This window comes from Oryzias latipes, chromosome 17 (assembly GCF_002234675.1).
Source record: "Oryzias latipes chromosome 17, ASM223467v1".
NCBI classification, from domain to species: domain Eukaryota; kingdom Metazoa; phylum Chordata; class Actinopteri; order Beloniformes; family Adrianichthyidae; genus Oryzias; species Oryzias latipes.
Genome location: NC_019875.2, coordinates 26,165,052 through 26,183,903, shown reverse-complemented (window position 1 = coordinate 26,183,903; position 18,852 = coordinate 26,165,052). Strand labels below are relative to the sequence as shown.

The 18,852-nt window shown below is 37.1% G+C and overlaps 1 protein-coding gene across 1 annotated transcript in view; it reads left to right on the top strand.

The window, feature by feature from the left end:
- The window catches only part of LOC101165507 (solute carrier family 22 member 23), a 34,953-nt gene that overhangs the window by 6,159 nt on the left and 9,942 nt on the right, over window positions 1-18,852 (top strand). The window contains exons 2-6 of the mRNA XM_011486896.3: window positions 1,283-1,386; window positions 1,473-1,627; window positions 12,401-12,569; window positions 15,218-15,345; window positions 18,583-18,685. Of these exons, the coding sequence (XP_011485198.1) occupies window positions 1,283-1,386; window positions 1,473-1,627; window positions 12,401-12,569; window positions 15,218-15,345; window positions 18,583-18,685 (659 nt within the window). The remainder of the gene's footprint in view (window positions 1-1,282; window positions 1,387-1,472; window positions 1,628-12,400; window positions 12,570-15,217; window positions 15,346-18,582; window positions 18,686-18,852) is intronic.

Genomic DNA, 18,852 nt, shown 5'->3' with positions numbered 1-18,852 from the left:
GGTGGCGCTGCGCAACTTTACGCTTCTTAAACTCGCTTTTCACTCAGAAGAAGAGAGCAAGTATTTACACGCTTGTCAGAATCAAACAAAGAAAACATGAATATTTCCAGCACCAGTAGCTCCAGCTCCAGTTCCAGCGATGAAGAAATTATTGTTCTGTTGATTGATGAAAGACAGCGGAAAAGACGTCGATTTTGGGAACATCCCATAGTTACGAGAAGAGAAGAACATGGGGAGTTTTATCGACTGGTACAAGAGCTGAAAATGTATCATGAGCATTTTCGGGGATATTTTATAATGTCCGTCAGTGAGTTCAGCTTCTTCGTCTTATTTCTTCGCGGCAGTGTAGATGCTACTTGGCGTATATCTTCTTCGCTGTGACGTATGTGTGTTCGGCAAGACAGTTTTGTGTTTGAGCGCCCCCAAGTTGTGTTTTACTGTAACTTCCGAAGCTCCAGACACGTGTGCAAAAGCGCCATTCTCATTGGTCGTATAGTTTTTGACGCGGCGCGTCAAACCAAAAAAACTAGCCCGAGGCGTTTTTTAAAAAAATGACGCTTTTACGCGTGCCGTGCACACTCACATTAGTGCCCTTTGTTTAATCACGAGGCGTTAAACGTCGGCGAATATCGCGCACGAAATTCGTCCCAGTGTGTACGGGCCTTTAGATTGAAAGTCAGAAACCAGGAAGTGGTGCCATTTTTATGTTAAAAAAAAGTGGTTATTGTTGAATTTTGTTATTTTTTTGATTCAAATGTTTTGTAAATGTATTTTGTTGTTGGAAAGCCACATGCAGCTCAAGAGCAGCCTGTTAGCCTGCGCGTTTGTAAGGTTCGCTCACTCAGTTCCTGAATACACTCGCTCAGTTGTCTTTGCACTCGTTGAATTTATGGCAGTGATGAAACGCCGTATAACTGTACCAACCCTTCCTAAGCATGAACCAAAAATTTGGAGAATCAGGGTTCTCCCCAAACAACACAGTTTATTTTTTCTTTTTAATTTCAATCTTTATGCTTCCTGTATGCCATTCTTTATAATTTCTCCTGATAGTCTTCACAAAAAGTGGCTTTAATATTTTTTCATTAATCATCAAACTTTGATCAACACAAACTTTGACCATCAGATATTTTAATATGTTCTAGTAAGGATGTTAAAAATGTGTTTTACATTTGGCCTTTAATCTACATACGCTGGATTATTTATTATTTTAGTGGCCATAGCTTTTAAAAGAAGCTTTCGAATGAGCTAATCACCATGTTTGTGCTTTTCTTTTCTTTTCTAGTGGAGTCTGGTGTGTGATTCCGCATCAGAAGTTCACATTGCAAAGTTCTCTCTTTTGGTGGGGTCAATCTTTGGATACCTCGTGTTTGGAATTCTTGCAGATTGGTAAGATTTCTGAAAGCGACAAATAACTGGAATGACTGCATTTTTTTCTTTTTATATGACCAATGTCATTTTTTGTTTGGTTGCAGGTTTGGTCGGTATCCAGTGCTGATCATGTCGATGTTGTTTATGCTGGTGTTTGGTTTATCCGTGGCTTTCTCTGTCAACGTCCCAATGTTCAGCACTTTGAGATTCTTTGAGGGCTTCTGCCTTGCAGGGATCATACTCTCTCTCTACGTCCTCAGTAAGTAAATCAAACTTCTTCTTCCTGAACCTGTTGTCAGATAAACTAAGCACATCTTTGGATTTCTGAGTCCAAGTACGTTTCATTCAACCAGGAATTGGGACGTTTCTGAGCTTAGATTGCCAGTGGTGACTTGCTTACGACTCCTCAGTTTTGTCTGCTTGTCCTTTATCTTGAAGTAAGGCCCCACACTGATAGCAGTCGTCTAACAGTACAATGGCACACTAACTGTCATAGATTTCTGCCTGTTCTAGCTAGAAGACATCAGTTCCTGAACAAAAAGGAACAGTTTTTGTTTAGGCTGTTTAGTTCCATAGATGATCATTTCTGTGTTTATGGAAGTGTAATTGTATCCAAGCATGAACAAAACAGACTTTTTGTTTTGCAGTTTGACTGCAAAAAAGTATATATGTTTTACTATTAGCTTCAAGTTATTGGGGTTTAAGTTGAATAGATTTCATAAGAATGAACAATAAAATGGTTTTCTTTATGAATTTTAACAAGGTTTATTCCAAATGTGATGTAATTTAGAGAAATAGAATTTTGAGTCTATCGGATCTAACGCGAATAACAAAAAAACCACACAGCAGCAAGACAACATTACCTTACCAACGTTTAAACTGCTATACATTTGATTTTTAAAATTATCATTTCAAACAGATCCATCAGCTTGTTTGGGAAGCTAATTAGCTCAATTAAATGCTAGTCTTTCTGAAAAAATGTACTGTAAACTTTAGGCTAAGACATTTTTGAAAAAGGGCTTTCAAAACAACAATATAAATAAAGTATAGCATATTTAAGAGTTTTGTGAGGATAGTTTGAGATAGTCAAATGATGTAAACAGGTTCCAGGAGATTAGATTTAGCTTTTATAGTTGGTGATTGCTTTAATTTATGTTTATTAGACATACAAAATAATTGTTTTGGTGTCCTTTTGAAGTACTAAGTTTCACTTTTAATTAAACTGTAGAAAAGTTACTTTTCATCAAACAAAGGTACTTGTTAGGTGAATGTTTTGCAGCTGACTTTAAGCAAGAGTTACCTATTTGTTTAGATTAAATCCTAATCTAAACCGTGAATTCATTAACATAGGACCTTTAGTTTAAAGACATTAGTTCTTTGAATAAGCAGGAAAGTTGTTAGCAGTGTTTGTTAAATCATTGGGATGGTAACATTAGTCATACATCTGAGTCTGAGTGGCAGCCTCACTTATGTCAAATGGAAAAACTGTGTTTCTTGTGCAAACATTACCCAGCATGTCCTTAGAGGTGCTGATAAACTTGGCCTTTCAACACGTTGGAATTTCTTTTCAGGCCCTGAAGGCTCTTTCAACCTTGAGGCAACTCTTTGCTTTTTCAGTTTTCATTTCTTTAGTCTTTTCACTGATAAGATATGCCCTAAAAATTGAATAATCTGAGCGGCAAATCTAACCATTCTTCATAAAAATGTTAAAATAAAAAAGCATGTATTGTCAGATACAAACAGGTTAAACAATAAGGAATGAAAGAACATTTCCGACCTGTTGATCCACATACTTGCATTTCCCATTTGTAAAACCAGTTTCAGTGAGACTTGTCAGCAACCAGGGGAAACAAAAATAGCAAATGCTGAGGCTAACGCTTCAACACTGAAAACATTAGTGCTCGTGTTGATTATCAGACTTAGAATTTTATTGTTTGAGTTCTGAAAGTTCCACACTTTTTATGGTATATTTCATGTTTTAGACGCTATTTTTTACATTTTTTTAACTACTTTTACATTTTTTTTGGGCAAGTACACCCTTAACTAGAAAAGGACCCTTTTATTCATTAGGCATCTTTCTTACTCTGAAGCAATTTATTGAAAGTTGGGAAAATAAAACACCTTAGGCAGCATTAAACATTTTAAATAACAATGTTGTAATCATTGTAAGGAAAGAGGAAAAAGGAAAAAATGATTAATCAAATAATCAAATAATTGTATGTCATGTAAGATATTTTTAGTTGTGAAAAACTATGTAGCATGGTTAAATTAGAGTTGAAATTCCAGCCAAATGTCTGTTTTGGTTGTTTTTTCAGAACTTTTTGTCAGGATACAATTGACATCATTTCCAATATTGTTGGGGTATTGGCATTTGTTCTTTAATAAATGCATTTAACCCATCAATGAAGTCATCTAAGTCTATCTGCTTCATAAAATAGGATTTGAAAGCCTTTTTTAAAATGTGAAAAACTCCTGTTTGAGAAGTTTTTTTTTTTAAATTCAGAGTTTGTTGGTTTTAGACTGAACTTCGAATAGAATAACTGATTTTTTTTTCAGATGAATACTTGTTTTGTCATATATTCCCAGAGATTTATTCCCAAAACTGCCTGCTGCCATAAAATCACCTTTAAAATGATCTTTTTTGCCCCCCCCCAAACACAGCACGTCTGTGAGATTTTAGTTTTGTCACAGCACAGCTTATCATTAGTCTTACAAAGGCTGGGTGGGGGGCGCGCTGGGGATGGAGCAGTAACATTTTTTCAACCCTAGTGGCACTCATTACTGCGAGATGAAGCTTCGGTGATGAGAATATTTTCTTTCAAGTCATCAACTCCATTTGTATGACCTTCCATCTCAACAGGAAAAGATTGAACGATCGGTTCTACGGCACTGTTCACCTTGAAACATGCGTGTTTGTGTGTGTGCGTGGGGGCGACTTGTTGATAGCACCCCTATAAATGCCGTCACAGGCGATGAACATTCTGCTCTTTGCAATTGATCCTTAAAAGCCTCTCTGGCCACAGTGAGTATCCACTGCAGAGGATGGCTGGAGAAGTGCAGCGGAGGGGGTGGGGGCCAGAGAGGCTGAAATGATGACAAAACGAGGGACCCCCTGTGTTGTTTTTTTTTTGGGGTGAGGGGGGGTTGGTCATAGAAATATAACTTGACATACATTCTCCTAGGCTTCTTTGTATGATTGAAAAAATCAGCAGCTCTGGCTGTCAGAACATGAGATGTGAACGGGCTGCAGAAGACATTTTTGCTCTTTATTCACCGTAAAAGAAAGCTTTTTTAGAAATAAGTCAAAAATTCTTAACCCATATGCATATCTTCTTTAAATAAGTTTAAAAAAATTGCAGAAGGGGTAAGAAAAACGGTCTTAACAATAATTGTTATTAAAGTCACTAAGGCATGTTTTTGTTTTGCAATTGAAAAACTTTCTTATCAAGATAATTTTTCTTGAAAGACAGAAAAGAAGACAATTATTCTTTTAATAGGGGTCTTTAGGCCTGGATTACTTGTGTTTTTACTTGTTGTATTTTTTGTACTGGGATAATATGATTAAGAACTTGTCTTATTTGTCTTACTCAATTGACAAAAGGGACTATTGTATCTAAAGTTTCAAATTCAAAGCTAAACATTTGAAAGGATTATCTGACATTTAAATTCATCATCGAGAAATATTTACCGGTAGTTATTATTTAGTTAAAGTTGATGTTCAAGTCTGATCAGGCAAATTCAGATTTATTTTAACTTGGCCTTTAAATTAAAAAATTAAGCAAAATCATCAATTTGGTTCTATGTCTGTCTGTACTTATGAAAGCAAAAAACTACTTGGTTCAGTTAGAAAACTTTTTTTTTATTTTGGTTTAGCAATAATAATATAGAGCATTTTATTATGCAAAGCCATCTCGCGCTATTTGGAACTTAAATCTTTTTCGGTCTCTTTGTATCTGGTTTCTTGTGTTTGTAATGCAAATTTTTTTTAAGGAGGTTACTCATTGTTTGATTAACATTTGACTACAAACAACCGAAAAATATATATAATATGCATTTTCTGGTTACTTGAGGTTGTATTCTTTCAATTTGAAAACAGAAGTTGTAAAATTACAAAAACAAAACAATGAAATAAAAAAGTTATCTATAGATTCATTTTTCTTTCATTTTTTATAAACATTTTAAAAGTTTTTGTAACAGGTGTTGTAAATGGCTTTAGATAGCTGGAAGTTTTGCCTATTTTTTTAAATGATTGAAATACTTGAAAAGAGTTCTGCAGCTTACGACGAGGAATCAGCTGAGTAACAGAGCCGTACTTTCTTAGTTACCAGGTCTAGTCTTCTACCTGAACAAAAACAAAATGGGAAAAACAGTCCAAAACCAAGTTAAAACATGACAATAAGCTGTTTTCCTTTCCACAACAGAGTCACATTGCACTTGATATGAGGTTTTTCATGCATGGTGCACACCTTGAAGGATTGTCGAACCTTCACCCTCATTTCTAGCCTGGTGTGGCCCCCATCACATGATATTTGCCCTTTAGTTTCTGTCTATTGACAAAACTGCAGCAGAGCGGCTCCAAGCTTTAAAATCACCCTGCTGGAAAGAGCTGCTAACTTAAAATATCATTGAAGCCTTGACACTGGGACCACATGACGCAGTGGACCACATGACTGTCTTTTGTCGCTATGATCCCCCCTATTTATTAAAGAAAGCCACATCTCAACAGTGTTTGAACTGATCGGAACCATAGATCACCTATCAGATGATCCTCAACTCATGCTCCTTTATAGACCCACTCCGATTATCATTGATCTGTTTTAAAAATGATTATACCATTTTTTTTCTTGATATAACTCCTCCACAAGAACATGTCAAAAACACCAAAAACACGTTTTTGTATAGGAGAGGGTCTTCATGACTGGACGTCATAGTGAACCAGCATTTCAAGAGATCAGTGGGACACATCAAATTACACTTGATCTGTACTTGATCACTATACCTGTAGGGTGATACCTTCTTTACTCTTCACATTTTTTGACTTTTTTTTTTTTTTTAAAAGGCATCATATTGGAAATCTAATGAATTATGAAGTCTTGAACAAGTTTCCTTCATAGGCGTGGTGTAAATGTGTTCGCGTAAAGACATTTTTGGATTGTAAACTGATTCAGATTTTATAGATGTCTATTACCTGCGCACCAAACTATATGTAACCAATCTAAAGCTCTTCTGTATATTTACTGAAATGCGGTTGATTACCTCCACACTATAGCAGCTAATGGCTATATAAAGTCATGTGATCACAGCTGCTATTTATACAGAGCAGCACCATTATTGTGAGGTAAACCTTTCAGCATCGCGGTGCATCACTTCTGTTAAAGAGAAGCTCTGTGAAGCCCTCTGAGCTCTTTTTTTTTTTTTTTTTTGCCCCATAAGCACCAGAGCATCCCTGTGCCTCATGCAAAGTAATCTCCCTGAAAACGGGCACAGAGAAAATAAACACACACGCTGCACATCAGGCAGCTGAGTCATGCTAGCTGACTGCACGAGGTGTTTGGGTGTGAAATTTGTGATCAGCTGGAGACACAGTGATTGTGCTTTGTGGACGTGGTCCATAGCCTCTGGAATCGTAGAAAACAACTCAGTTAAATAGAATGTTGCCTTTTTAAAAATCTTTCACCCACATTATACTGGCTTAAAAACCCTAACATTACTCATCAATTGACTCTCAATGAGTTTCACTGATGTGTTTGACAGAAACTGTTTAAAAAGTAGAACAAAGCAGACTACTGATAAGCAAAAGAATGTCGAGGCGGGAGGAGCAGCACGATGACTGACAAACTACCGGTGTTTTCCAGACGGGTGTCTGTGTGTGTGATGCTTCAGGGTACAAAAGTTATCACACGCAACCAAACGCTGTAAAGACCTAACCGCTTCACAAATGTTTGCTGGAGTGGTTTTGATTTTTTCAAACTGGGGGTGGGACCTGACAATGGGGACTGAAAAACTATGAAAGTTTCACTTAAACCTAAACAATTATTCTACTGTTGGTTGGTAAATTAAAAAGTTTTTTTTTTTTACATCAATACAATTTGATAGAAAACTTGATTTAATCGTTAAAGGAAATATGTCACCAACTTTAAAATTATTTGAAGCGGTTCGTTTACATCACAAAAGGTACAAGCAAATATGTAATGCGCAAAAGAAACCTTACAACTCCACTCCAATCATCTTTTGATTTATTTTCAAAGTGTTCCCACTGGTCATTTAATTATGATTAGGCCGTTTTTAGGCAAAATCGGAAAAAAATATTTAAAAAAAACGTTGGGCAAACAAAGTGTGATAAGTTTATGTTTGTAAATTAATTGGTTGCTGACATCTATTGAGTTGATTAGGATTTTATGTAGTGTTACTCCTTTTGTACTCCTGCTGCGTTTGCTCATCATTGTTTACACAGCTGGTTACATTCTAGTGCAGATCCAGTTACATGTATGAGATTCCGTGCAGCACTTGTTTACTAATGTTTTATTAAAAGAATAACTGACGTCACCATGGAACACAGAAAAAGTGGAAGAATAAAACAATAGAATCTTCCTTACAAGAAACATACTTTAATGTGAAATGCATCATTTCGTTGCATGATAAATGCATTGGTGTTCCATTTTCTAAAAAAGTGTGCAAAGTTATACTTATTGGAGCACCCATCTTGATTTTCTTCTATAATCTGCTCCAGCTTTCTTTGAAAAAAAAAAGTTCAAATATGATTTTATTTATATTTAGATTAGCAGATTATAGTTAAGATTTTAGCAGAGTTTACATTTGTGGTTTAGCAAACTTCCCCATTGTCACATATGTATTATTTTACTTTTGTAAGTTCCTTATTTAAAACCGAAATGCTTGACCTTTTTTTTGTCGTTATTGTTCATATACCCCCCCTATGTTCTCACAGATGTGCCACTTGCACTTTTCTCCTGATGAAAGTGACAGAAAAAACCCAAAAAAACTGTTGTTTCATCTTTTTTAGATTGTGTTGAGTAAAGCTTATTCAAAGCCCAGTTGCCTCTCAGCCGCAGCGTACAGATGGAAACTTCCCGAGAGACTAACAGAAACTGGGTGTGAGTGGAGGGATAGTTCTGATGTACATATAGTCTAATGCAAACAGAATAAAGCTTGTTGGGAGGAAAACGTCTGTAGGTACTTGCAGCTGTTTGCTATTCTGGTGTCTTCTACATGAGACACTAATCAATAAGTGTGGCTCTATTTTAGGTGAATAACCTCTTTTTGGCACTTGCAAAAGTGTGGAATACCCTTAGACTTTCTTTTTTGCTAGAACAGCTCCACTATACAATATAAGAGAGGAAAACATCATCCATGCAGAGCCCTCTCTGGAGTATACGCTGCAGCAATTGTACATCAACTGTAGAGACTTCTAATCTGAAAACAAATGCAATTTAACAAGCGAGGCAAATGTATCATGTCTTAAATTGACAAAGACCATTCATCCTTTCAGCATGTTATCATGCTCCTTTAGTGCTTTGGCCAACTTCCAGGGCCTCTTAACTGATTATCCTGCATGTTGAAGGACATTTTAAGAGCATTGTGCCCTGCATTTCTACATTTAGAGCATTTCTAAATGTTTGTGGCAGGAAGCAACCCGTGATAAAGTGTATGATTTCTTCTTTGGCACAGTCTTTGCTCCTCACAGTGACCTCCAGCTCTTCAGTCAGTGGGATAGCCAGACACAGACTATGATTCAGTGAACCCTAACCAGAGGAAAGGCTATTCGCTGACGGTGCAGCACTGGTCTGCTGTTCAGAGGAAGCGCTGCAAAAACGTAATCAGCTGCTTTCTGCATGCCTGAAAGCATTTCTGCTTTGAGGTGTAGAACTTTAACAATGTGTTGGAAGTGCTGCCACTGGCACCTGTACTAGTCGTTGAATATCAATGTGGGACTTTAATTTTCAGTATTGGAAAAATGGTAAAACGTGTTTCATGGTATTGTGAAAACCACATTATTATTTGCCTTCATGGTAAATATTTATATTTTTAAATTTCACACACCCACTCCCCTGGGGGGTGGGAAATTTGTTCTCCCATCTAATGGTGGCAGTGAGCTGTGCTCAACCAATCCAACCCCTTAATGCTGAATGCCAAGCAGGGAGGTTTTGGGTCCCTTTTTTATTTTCTAGTATGACTCAACTTTGAGATTTGAACTCACAACCTTCTAGTTTCTAGGCAGACACTCTTCTAGAAGACCACTACATGGAGTCTCAAGCTGAAATGGGCCATGTCAGTGTTCAAGCACACAAAATAGGAGCAGATCATGTGAAAAACATTGTTTACTTTTCTTTTTCCTCATTCTATAATTATTTTAATGGATAAGAAATGTTTCTAATTAGCTCTGTCTTTCTGAGGGTAATACATTTCTAAATGTTGCTATTAAAATATTTAGTTTTTTACATACATACATACATACTTACATACATACATGTCCCTTTCTTTTAACGTATTTGTACTTTACATTTATTTAGCTTCTTTTTTCAAAATTATGTTCCAAGCAAAAGAAAGTAAAGCTGGGTCTCTGTGTCACATTTTATTTAGCCTTTAACCAAAACAAAATACTTTCCCTCATCCTGCTTTAGAGGTTTGCAAAATCACAAAACTCCACTTTGTTTTCAATCATGCAAAAAAGAAAAAAACAAGTTGTGAAATTTAAAGTATGGCAGGATAGAAAAAAACCTAGTTGCATCATTGTTTTGATTGAAAGGAACTCCTGGGTCAAAATTAAAGATATTTAAAAAAAAATGCCATCAAAACTGTAAAACATTTTATAAATATTTAATAAAAAGACATGAAATGAAATTTTCTATTTGGATGTGACACAGACGTAGTTTAGAATGATAGATTTTCACCAACAGTGTTTCCAAAAGTCCTAATTGTAAAACAAATAATTTTTATATTTTTATATTTTATGTCATTAAATATGAATTATTCTAAGTAGTACCTAAACTTACCAACCCCTCCTTACTCAAATCATGTTTCTTATCAGTTTAAGTGCAGCTTATTAGTCGTACATATTATGGCTTGGGAACACACGGATGTCATGTGACCAACAGGTCCTAATATTAGCCTAAGGAGTGGCTGCACCGTCTGCCTTGGGTGATAAGTCAACCCACTGAGTGTTTCACGCCAGCCTGAAGTGCTGCACTGGAGAGCGTGTCTAATATCTGTTTTGGCTAAGTCAGCAAAAGAAATAAAGCTTCTTTGAAGATTATCATCCTAACTAATTCGTTATTATCCTGATTGTTGATGATGTCACATTTAGGCCCACTATTTCTTCAAAATCCGTTTTTTATTTTTTCATTTTTCCGGCTGACATTTCCTACTTTTGCTATATTCAGAGTCTCCCTAGAAATGGTAATTAGTTGGAGCAGATTAGTCCCTGGCAGATTTATGTCAACATAACAGAGGCTGCGACAGAGCATTTGGGGATTGCTGATACAATGGGAGGGTTGTGGGAGGATGGGAGGATTAGGGTCACCAGGAGTAAGTAGCTCAGGCTTCTTTTTCACTGCCTCTGCTCCTCATTCATTAGTTCAGTCAAGTTGAATTGTTCTGCCTGTACAGGCGCTCTGCAAATAATGTAAACTCCTCGGGTGTTGCTTGATTTCATGATTCATAGTAGATGGAAATCATTGTTTTTTTTAGGTTTCTTCTCTTCTACCACTTCTCTTGTCTACCACTAGTGTCATGTTCTGCACTTAATCAGTACGTTTTTATAGGTCATTGCATTTGTACCAGAACATGAACTTTTTTTTTTTTTAACAAAGGAGAGCCCTTGTATCCCTTTTAATCCCACGTGGATTCCCAACAGACTTTCTCTCCCATCGCTTCCCAGAGCAGCGGCCTTCGAGGTTAGTTGGTTCAAACTCAGCGGGTTTTGCACCCATCGCCCTGCTCTCCGCTCATTGGCTTTGTCATTCCAGCTGCAATAGTGTGTACACAAAGCATTATTCATGTTCACAGTTGTGGGGGGTTGAGAGGTTGGGGGGGGGGGTGGAAATCCTAATTGAGATTCCACTGGAATGAAGTGGGGTTGACAACACCCACTGTATTATGCTGGCCTCATCATCCTGAAAGGCCATCTGCAGAGTTCCTGTGCAGCGGGGGAGACCTGTTGGACTGAATAGAAAGAAGAACGAAATAGAAAATGTGATTTATTTACAATAGCAAAAGATTTGTATTAAAAAATGACATTGTGGAAGTGTTTTTTATTTTTATTTTTTGTTGCTGTTTGATGCAAACTTGTCCTCTGTGCTGCAGTTACTGAAGGGCTGGGCTGTCTGGGGTTGCTCTCTGCTAGTGTGGCGTGCATGCTAATGACGGCTGAATGAATCGCTGCCATTCTGAAAGCAAAGAAAGGAGAACAAGGAGCTTCTTTTTAGCTAGATCAGCCTCACAGCTGCTTACTGTTTTTCATTCGTCCTCTGTCTCGAAAAAGCACAACTGAGTATGCAGTGGTTTGTTGGATTATTGTATATATGTGCATATAAAATGACAATGATCACACCAAACATCTAAAACAATGATGTGCCTCCCCTCTAAATGTGACTTTTAATGGCAGAGGTAAAAGAGCACAGTGTTGGTTCCTCTCTCTTGTTGAGACTAGAATCTTGTCAGAGTCCTTGTGCTGACCTGTCTGCTTTAGCTTCAGGTGTGTTCTTTTGTGATGGATTTATCAGCTTCGGCTCTCTTTGTGCCAAGCGAATTCCCAATACATCCCTTAATCTGGAGTGCTTGTATGAACAAAACAGAGGTTGGAAATTTCAACATGTTCCTTTTTTTACATGGACTAAACCATGCCAGGTGTTGCCAAAGTTTATAATCTTATTGAAATTTGCCACGAAGAATGTAAACCATTTGAAATACATTTTTTGTTCTAATTTATAAAAATAAGATAATTTAACAAGGTTTAAAAAGGATGTACAATCGGGTCATAAGTAGGATTTTATTGATGATGTCCTTTTTCTTACAGGGATTGAGCTGTGCACGCCAAAATGGCGATTTTCCATGACCATGATCGCCAGTTTTGTGGTGTTGGGTGGCCAACTTCTCATGCCCTTTGTGGTGTACCTCTGTCGAGACTGGCAGGTACTTCAAGCTGTCATCGTCTGTCCCCTGCTGCTAATGATGTCCTACATTTGGTAAGAAAAGACCCGTGTGGTCTGACAGACTGTCTTTGAAAAGTGTCATTAAAAAAAAAAGCACAATTATGTAAAGCTAAATCCCCCAAAAATAATAATCTGCTTATGTAACAACAGAACTCTAATGTAGACTTGCATGTTTCAGCATTTTGATTGACCTGATTTTTGTTTATTTAGCTTTCATCTGCTTGGACTGTTGTGTCTTTGGTAACCCTTGTGCTATCCTAAGCACTTTAAAATTGGGAGTGGGGTCATCTAGACCCCACAAGACAGTGTGCTGAACCTTTTTTCTTCAATGTTATGTAATCTTCACTGGTGTCCATGGATGACATGAAATCCTCTTCACCTTTATCCAACTTTGTCATGGTAGGGATAACATGTCAATGTAAGGGTCGGGTCATCTGGACCCCATAGGATAGCACAACGGTAGCTCATCCAGCATCTCTGCAGTCGATTGTACCTGTAATTTAACATTCTTTCTGTTGCTTCACAAATGTTAGGGAAAAAATTCTCAGACGCGGAGAACGTCCCCAGTGCCTTTCTTTAGTCAGTGTATAAAAGTCAAGCGTGCAGAAAATTATGCTGGCTTTTTCTTGCTTCAAGTTTTCTAAATTAAAATCTTTAGTTCTGTTTATGACGTTTGAGTGATCGTGGTAATTTATCCACCCTGAATCATCACTATCTAAAAGCAGGATGTTCTCATTCTAGCTGCTGACCAGCTGACCTTCTTTTTTCTTTGGATTTTGCTGAGTTGTCACTTCAATATTTATTGAACTGAAACTAAGTCAGAAATAAAAAGTCACAAAATAATTTGGAACCCCAGGAGGAAGAATATGTTGCATTCAAAGCCAAAAAAACAGTTTTACTTCCCCATTTTGTTTGGCTTTCATCTTTTAAGCTAACACACAACTAAAGTTTCAAAATAAAAGCATTCTTGATTAGAAGCACTGTGTCATATGTATTGCTTATAAGGCCTCATATGTATTGTTTATAAGGCTGAACAAATAACACAGCTTGAATACCCAGAGACTATTGAATAAGTTCCTTTTTTTGCTGTCAGACTTGTTTTTGAGGTAAACCACAACCCACAACAGTTGAATCTTTTAACCGACAGACCCATCGCTGCTTCAGAGCTTTAGTCTCTAACTGCTTTACTAAATATATAATTTATGTTGGTTTTTTAATGACTTGTAAAAAGATGCAGAAGTGGAAATTTTTGAAATGAAAGACACAGACTCAGCAACATCCTGTTTCATCCATGTGCAATAGTTGGATGACTCTTCAGTTTTTCTTTCTATTGCTATTGACAACATAGAGCGTATTTACCCAACCACATGTTAGTGTGACTCACTGAACCACCACTGTTGATTATTGATCAAATAATCGTGATCCATAGCTGCTCACTTCAGTTCATTTAAGCCAGTCACCCAGTGAAAATGTCACTTCAGTGGTGGGTTTTGCACAAGACTGAACAAAGTTCAGTGCTGGTGTTAAACTTTCCTGACCGTCTCATCTTCTTTACTCTCGTTTAAGTGAGGCTTCATTTCATTCTGACTTTTCCATAAAATCAAAGTTTCAATCTGATTGTGAGGTTGGAGCTGAAAGTTGCATACATTTCCTAAATGTCAGGAATTTGCTTATTAAAAACAAAACATTATTTTAAGATTTCACACGGTAAAGTCAACCTTATTTCTGTCCATTTAATGCCGATAAAATATGCAAATGCTTTAGCAATAAATTGATTTTCCATTAATGTAAATTCTTCTATTTTTTTCAAGCAAAAGTAAAACAGTTTTTACTGGTTTGTGCAGTAGGACTAACAGTTTATCTATGAATATACTACTGTGCTTCAGTTTCAATTGTTGTGCAAAAGTAGCTATTTTTAACCAAACAAAACTGGTTTTACTAATAGACTTTAAACAAAATAAATGATTGCGAAATTAATTGAATTTGTGTCCGTATTGGCTGTGTTTGATTTAGACACCAACTCTGCAGTTATGAAAACGTATAGTTTTTAAGATCAAGTTTTACTCTCTCCCAAGTCACCTTCATGTTTCTTTTGTACAGAAAAATTGTACAAAAAAGGCATTTATGGATAACAGGAGAAGACATTCTCAAAACAAATAATTTTTTCTCAAAATTGGAAAGACAAGTCAAATTTGTAATGCCAAAGCATGCAATGTTTTTTTTTAAGCAAGGCAGGTTTTACTCAAAATGTATCATTTAGATCTGAAACCTGTCATCGAGCAGATACAAAACTCCTCACAATCTTTTGTTTAACACTCCTGGGGTAATGCAAACAGCAGGTAATGGAGGATATCGGATGAAAACAGACACAGCAGTAACACTATCTGAGCCAGAACCACCAGCATGTAGTTTGTGTGCAGCACTTCACTTTCCCTCATTTCTCCCCAGGAGGCCATCTATTATTCCATCCTATAACCCTTCATTTGCAGCTTTCCTCTCTGCATTTCTAGAAAGGGGGAATTTAAACGGCATACTGGTTGAGAAAGGGATATTTACTGCAGCACGGTCAACCCTACTGAGTGTGATTCAATCATTCTTTCAACAGAAGAGCTCGAGGTTCTTTTCATCCTGATTCATTTTTCTTGTCATATTAACGGGGATATCCCCCATCTTTTTTCCAGGATCTTCCCTGAGTCACTGCGCTGGCTGCTTGCCACTCAGCAGTACCACCGCTCCAAACGAATCATAGAAGACATCCTGCAGAAAAACAGAGTGGACTTAACTCTTGATAGCGGTGACATTTTCACAGGTAAAGGACAAAAAAAATGACGGAAAATTTTTACAATGATAATTGTGCTGCCTTCCCTTTAAAAAGAAGTATTCAGTTCTCCGGCTGGGTTTTCCCTAAGTCGCACAGATGAAAAAAGCCAAGTCGATTTTCTGTCTTGTTGCCATGGTAACGTGATGTGAACGTGGTGTGGGACATTACATCACAACACTCACAAGTGCCTGTTAATTTAACTGTCGCCTGGATGAGCTGCTGCCATAGTGGGCTGAGAGCAGATCGAGGATACTGACTGCAGGTGAACTGCTCAAACTCAGGAGATGTGTCAGAACCCCTGCAGACTCTGCCTATCAAGGGCGGCCGTGGTGCAGCGGTAGGGCGGTCGACCCATGATCATAAGATTGCAGGTTCGATTCCCGCCTTGCACGCCCATGTGTTGAAGTGTCCTTGGGCACTCTGGTGGGAAGTTGGCGCCAGTGTTCGGCAGCGGAGCCGCCCTCCATGATCATCCATTGATCTATTTTAAAAGTGTTCTCAGTGGTCCTTTAATTATGACTATGCTGTTTTTAGCCTAAATAAAAAACATCAAACTGAGTCATTTTCTAGGACATAGTTTCTGTAGAGCGGCGGTAGTTCATTAGAAGTTTGCCTCTGAATTGTGGGCAGGACCATATACGTGGAGCAACCCCTCCCCGTTGCTGAGAGCTCTTAGCAGGGAGCTTGTGGCCCACCCAGCATATTTTCTGACACATAAGCTCTTTTTCAACCATTTTTTCATCTGCTCCTCATTCACAATGATTTGAATACTCAGAAATATAATTTTAAGCTTAATTTTCTTTCCATAATTCCAGAAAAATAAAGTCTCCTTGCTCCGCTCCACTTGCAGACAAAAAGATTCATATACGCCTTCATTTTGCTTGTCTGAGCTGGTATAGTGCACAAAGCTCTACGGCTGGATCGCTTCAATATTGCTCGCTGTTTTTTATACGCCACTAATGTGAGCTTTGGGTTGTGAGGGGCTGTAAGGTAGCGGGTGAGAGTGTAAACTAAGGGATGATGGGATATTAGAGAAGGATTACTTCCACGCCAACAGTCCCGTCCACAACTCAGAGGAGAATTTTAATAAACTACAGCTTCTTTGCAGAAACTATGTCCTAAAATACATCACAGTTGTTTTTGTTTTGGCTAAAAACGGCATAACTATTACTAAATGACCACTGAAGGCAATTTTAAAATAAATAAAAATATAGTTGGAATGGGACCTCAAGGGAACCACAACAAAAAATGAAATAAAAAAAATTCAAGTTCATCTTTCCTTTCCTGTTTTTATATTGAAAAACCGTTCTATGTTTTTAATTCTGTATGGGATGGCCAGCTGAATCGAGAACTGAGTGGGTTTTCATAGATCCAAGGGGATTTCTCTTACTTGACAGTTTAAACCTTTGCCAGACAAAACCGGAAAAGCCTGAAGTTTTCAGTTTAGTCACATGCAAGTGTTGGGGTGTGGAATCCCGTCACGTCAAAAAAAACAAAAACAAAAAAAAGGTGAGCCATGTTTTCCCTAGCAACCTGCATTTTGAATCCAAAACATCCACTGTCTTCCTCACATACACCTCACCTCCAGGAGGGCAGGTAATGTATGTTTTTGCTTGAGGACACTTAGTTTGGTAGGTGTTGCCTTTACATTTTTACAAGGAAGCAAGTAACTAGTCATAAGAATTGAAACCTTTATGTAAACTATACATTGAATGCTTTTTAGCTGTAAGAAGTCATATTTTTTGATTTACTCTTAGAGCACAAAGACTGTTGTTGGCTTTTAATTTGGAATTTACGAACATTCACAGTTAGGTTATTTTCTCCAAGTTTTTGGACTCGAAATACATTTTAGTTTATACAAAATCACTTGTATTTAGTGACGTTAGTTAATGAATTATTTTCCACAGGTTGCCAGTTTTATTTATTTATTTTTTCTTCTTGGTAGAAATGATGTTGGTTTATCAAGACGACTCCACCAAAACCAGATTATGTACAAAACAAATTGTTCCCTGACACAATGCAAACACAGAAAATCTTATGCTGGAGTGTTTCAAATTGCAACAACATCTGATTTAGTCTCACTTCAGAATTTCCACAGACTGCAGAGAGATGAGGCGGCTGACGTGAAACAAGCAAATGCTGCGCTCCGCCTTCTGTGTGAATCTTAGGGAACATGTTGATTAGGGTCTTTACTACAAAGCAGGATTAGTGGCTTAGCCAGGTCCTTTTGAGTGTAACTCTGGATTTTCAGTAAAGAGGTGGTTCGGTTTTTAGCTTCATGTGTCGTCATGGCAGATTGTGCAGAAACACCCATCTCAGATTTGGTTCTAAAGATATCAATGCCTGTTAACAAGCAGGTTTTTTAACCAATCGGTTCTCCAGGAAAATACAAAAATAATAAGAACCTTAATGATACTGAGAAGAAACCAAATGTCCATCTATTAATAATCTCAGCTTTTTTCCTCAGAAGTAATCATATATAAAATTAAATAATTTATCATTACCTAAATAGTAGTTAAAAATGTTATGTATGGGTTTCATTTGGATAAAATGTGTGACTAAAATATGCCTGGAACAAGTTAGTTATTGTAAAATATGCACTCTAATAAACTCAAGGATGATCCAGCATCTTCAGTTTTATAGAAGTGTAGCAGTTCTTCCTTTTTCCATCTTATGAATAATAATAATTTTATTAGTTAATGCATTTTTAATGTATTTTTTGTCAGCAAAAGATTTTATTTTGAAAATTCTTGTTAATAGTTTTTTTTTATCATTCTAAGAACTTTATTCTGAACTTGCAAAGCAACAAAACTGCCTTTTGACTTCATATTCATAATTTAGCATGGTAAATATATTTATTTTAACCATCTTGAAGCTCTAATTTATTGCACTTAAGCCCAAATAATACAGGGTAGGCATGAAATATAAATCCCTTCCTAAACAGTGAAATGTCAGCCAAGAATGTAACGCTGTTATGTGGAAAATATCTCATTTACCTCTTATTTAAGCAGATTACTAGAAAGGAACAACAAAAATGTAAACTATGCTTGCTTCAGGTATCATTACTTCATAATTTATACGAGTCTTCCTGTTTGTATCTTTGTTTCCTTCAGATCTAAGTCGGTCTGAAAAGAACTCATTCAGACAAACAGTAGCTAACAACAAACATTCCTTGAAGTAAAAAGGGTAAAAAAATTGTAAAACAGTTCCTCTTTTTGTTCTTAGAGCTACAGCAGGATATTCAAAAGAAACCCAAGAAGACGTGCATCGTGAAGATGGTTGGGACCAGAAACCTGTGGAAGAACATTGTTGTTCTGTGCGTCAACTCGTAAGTGTTAGTCCTCTCTATTACCGTTAAGAAAGCTGCAGCTAAATCGGAGTGATGATTGAAAATCACCTGGAGGTAGGGAATATTGAATGTGCTTGGACATTCTCATAAAGGTGTATTTAGAGCCAGTTTTCGCCCGTCAAAATGCTGTTATTATTCTCCAGGAT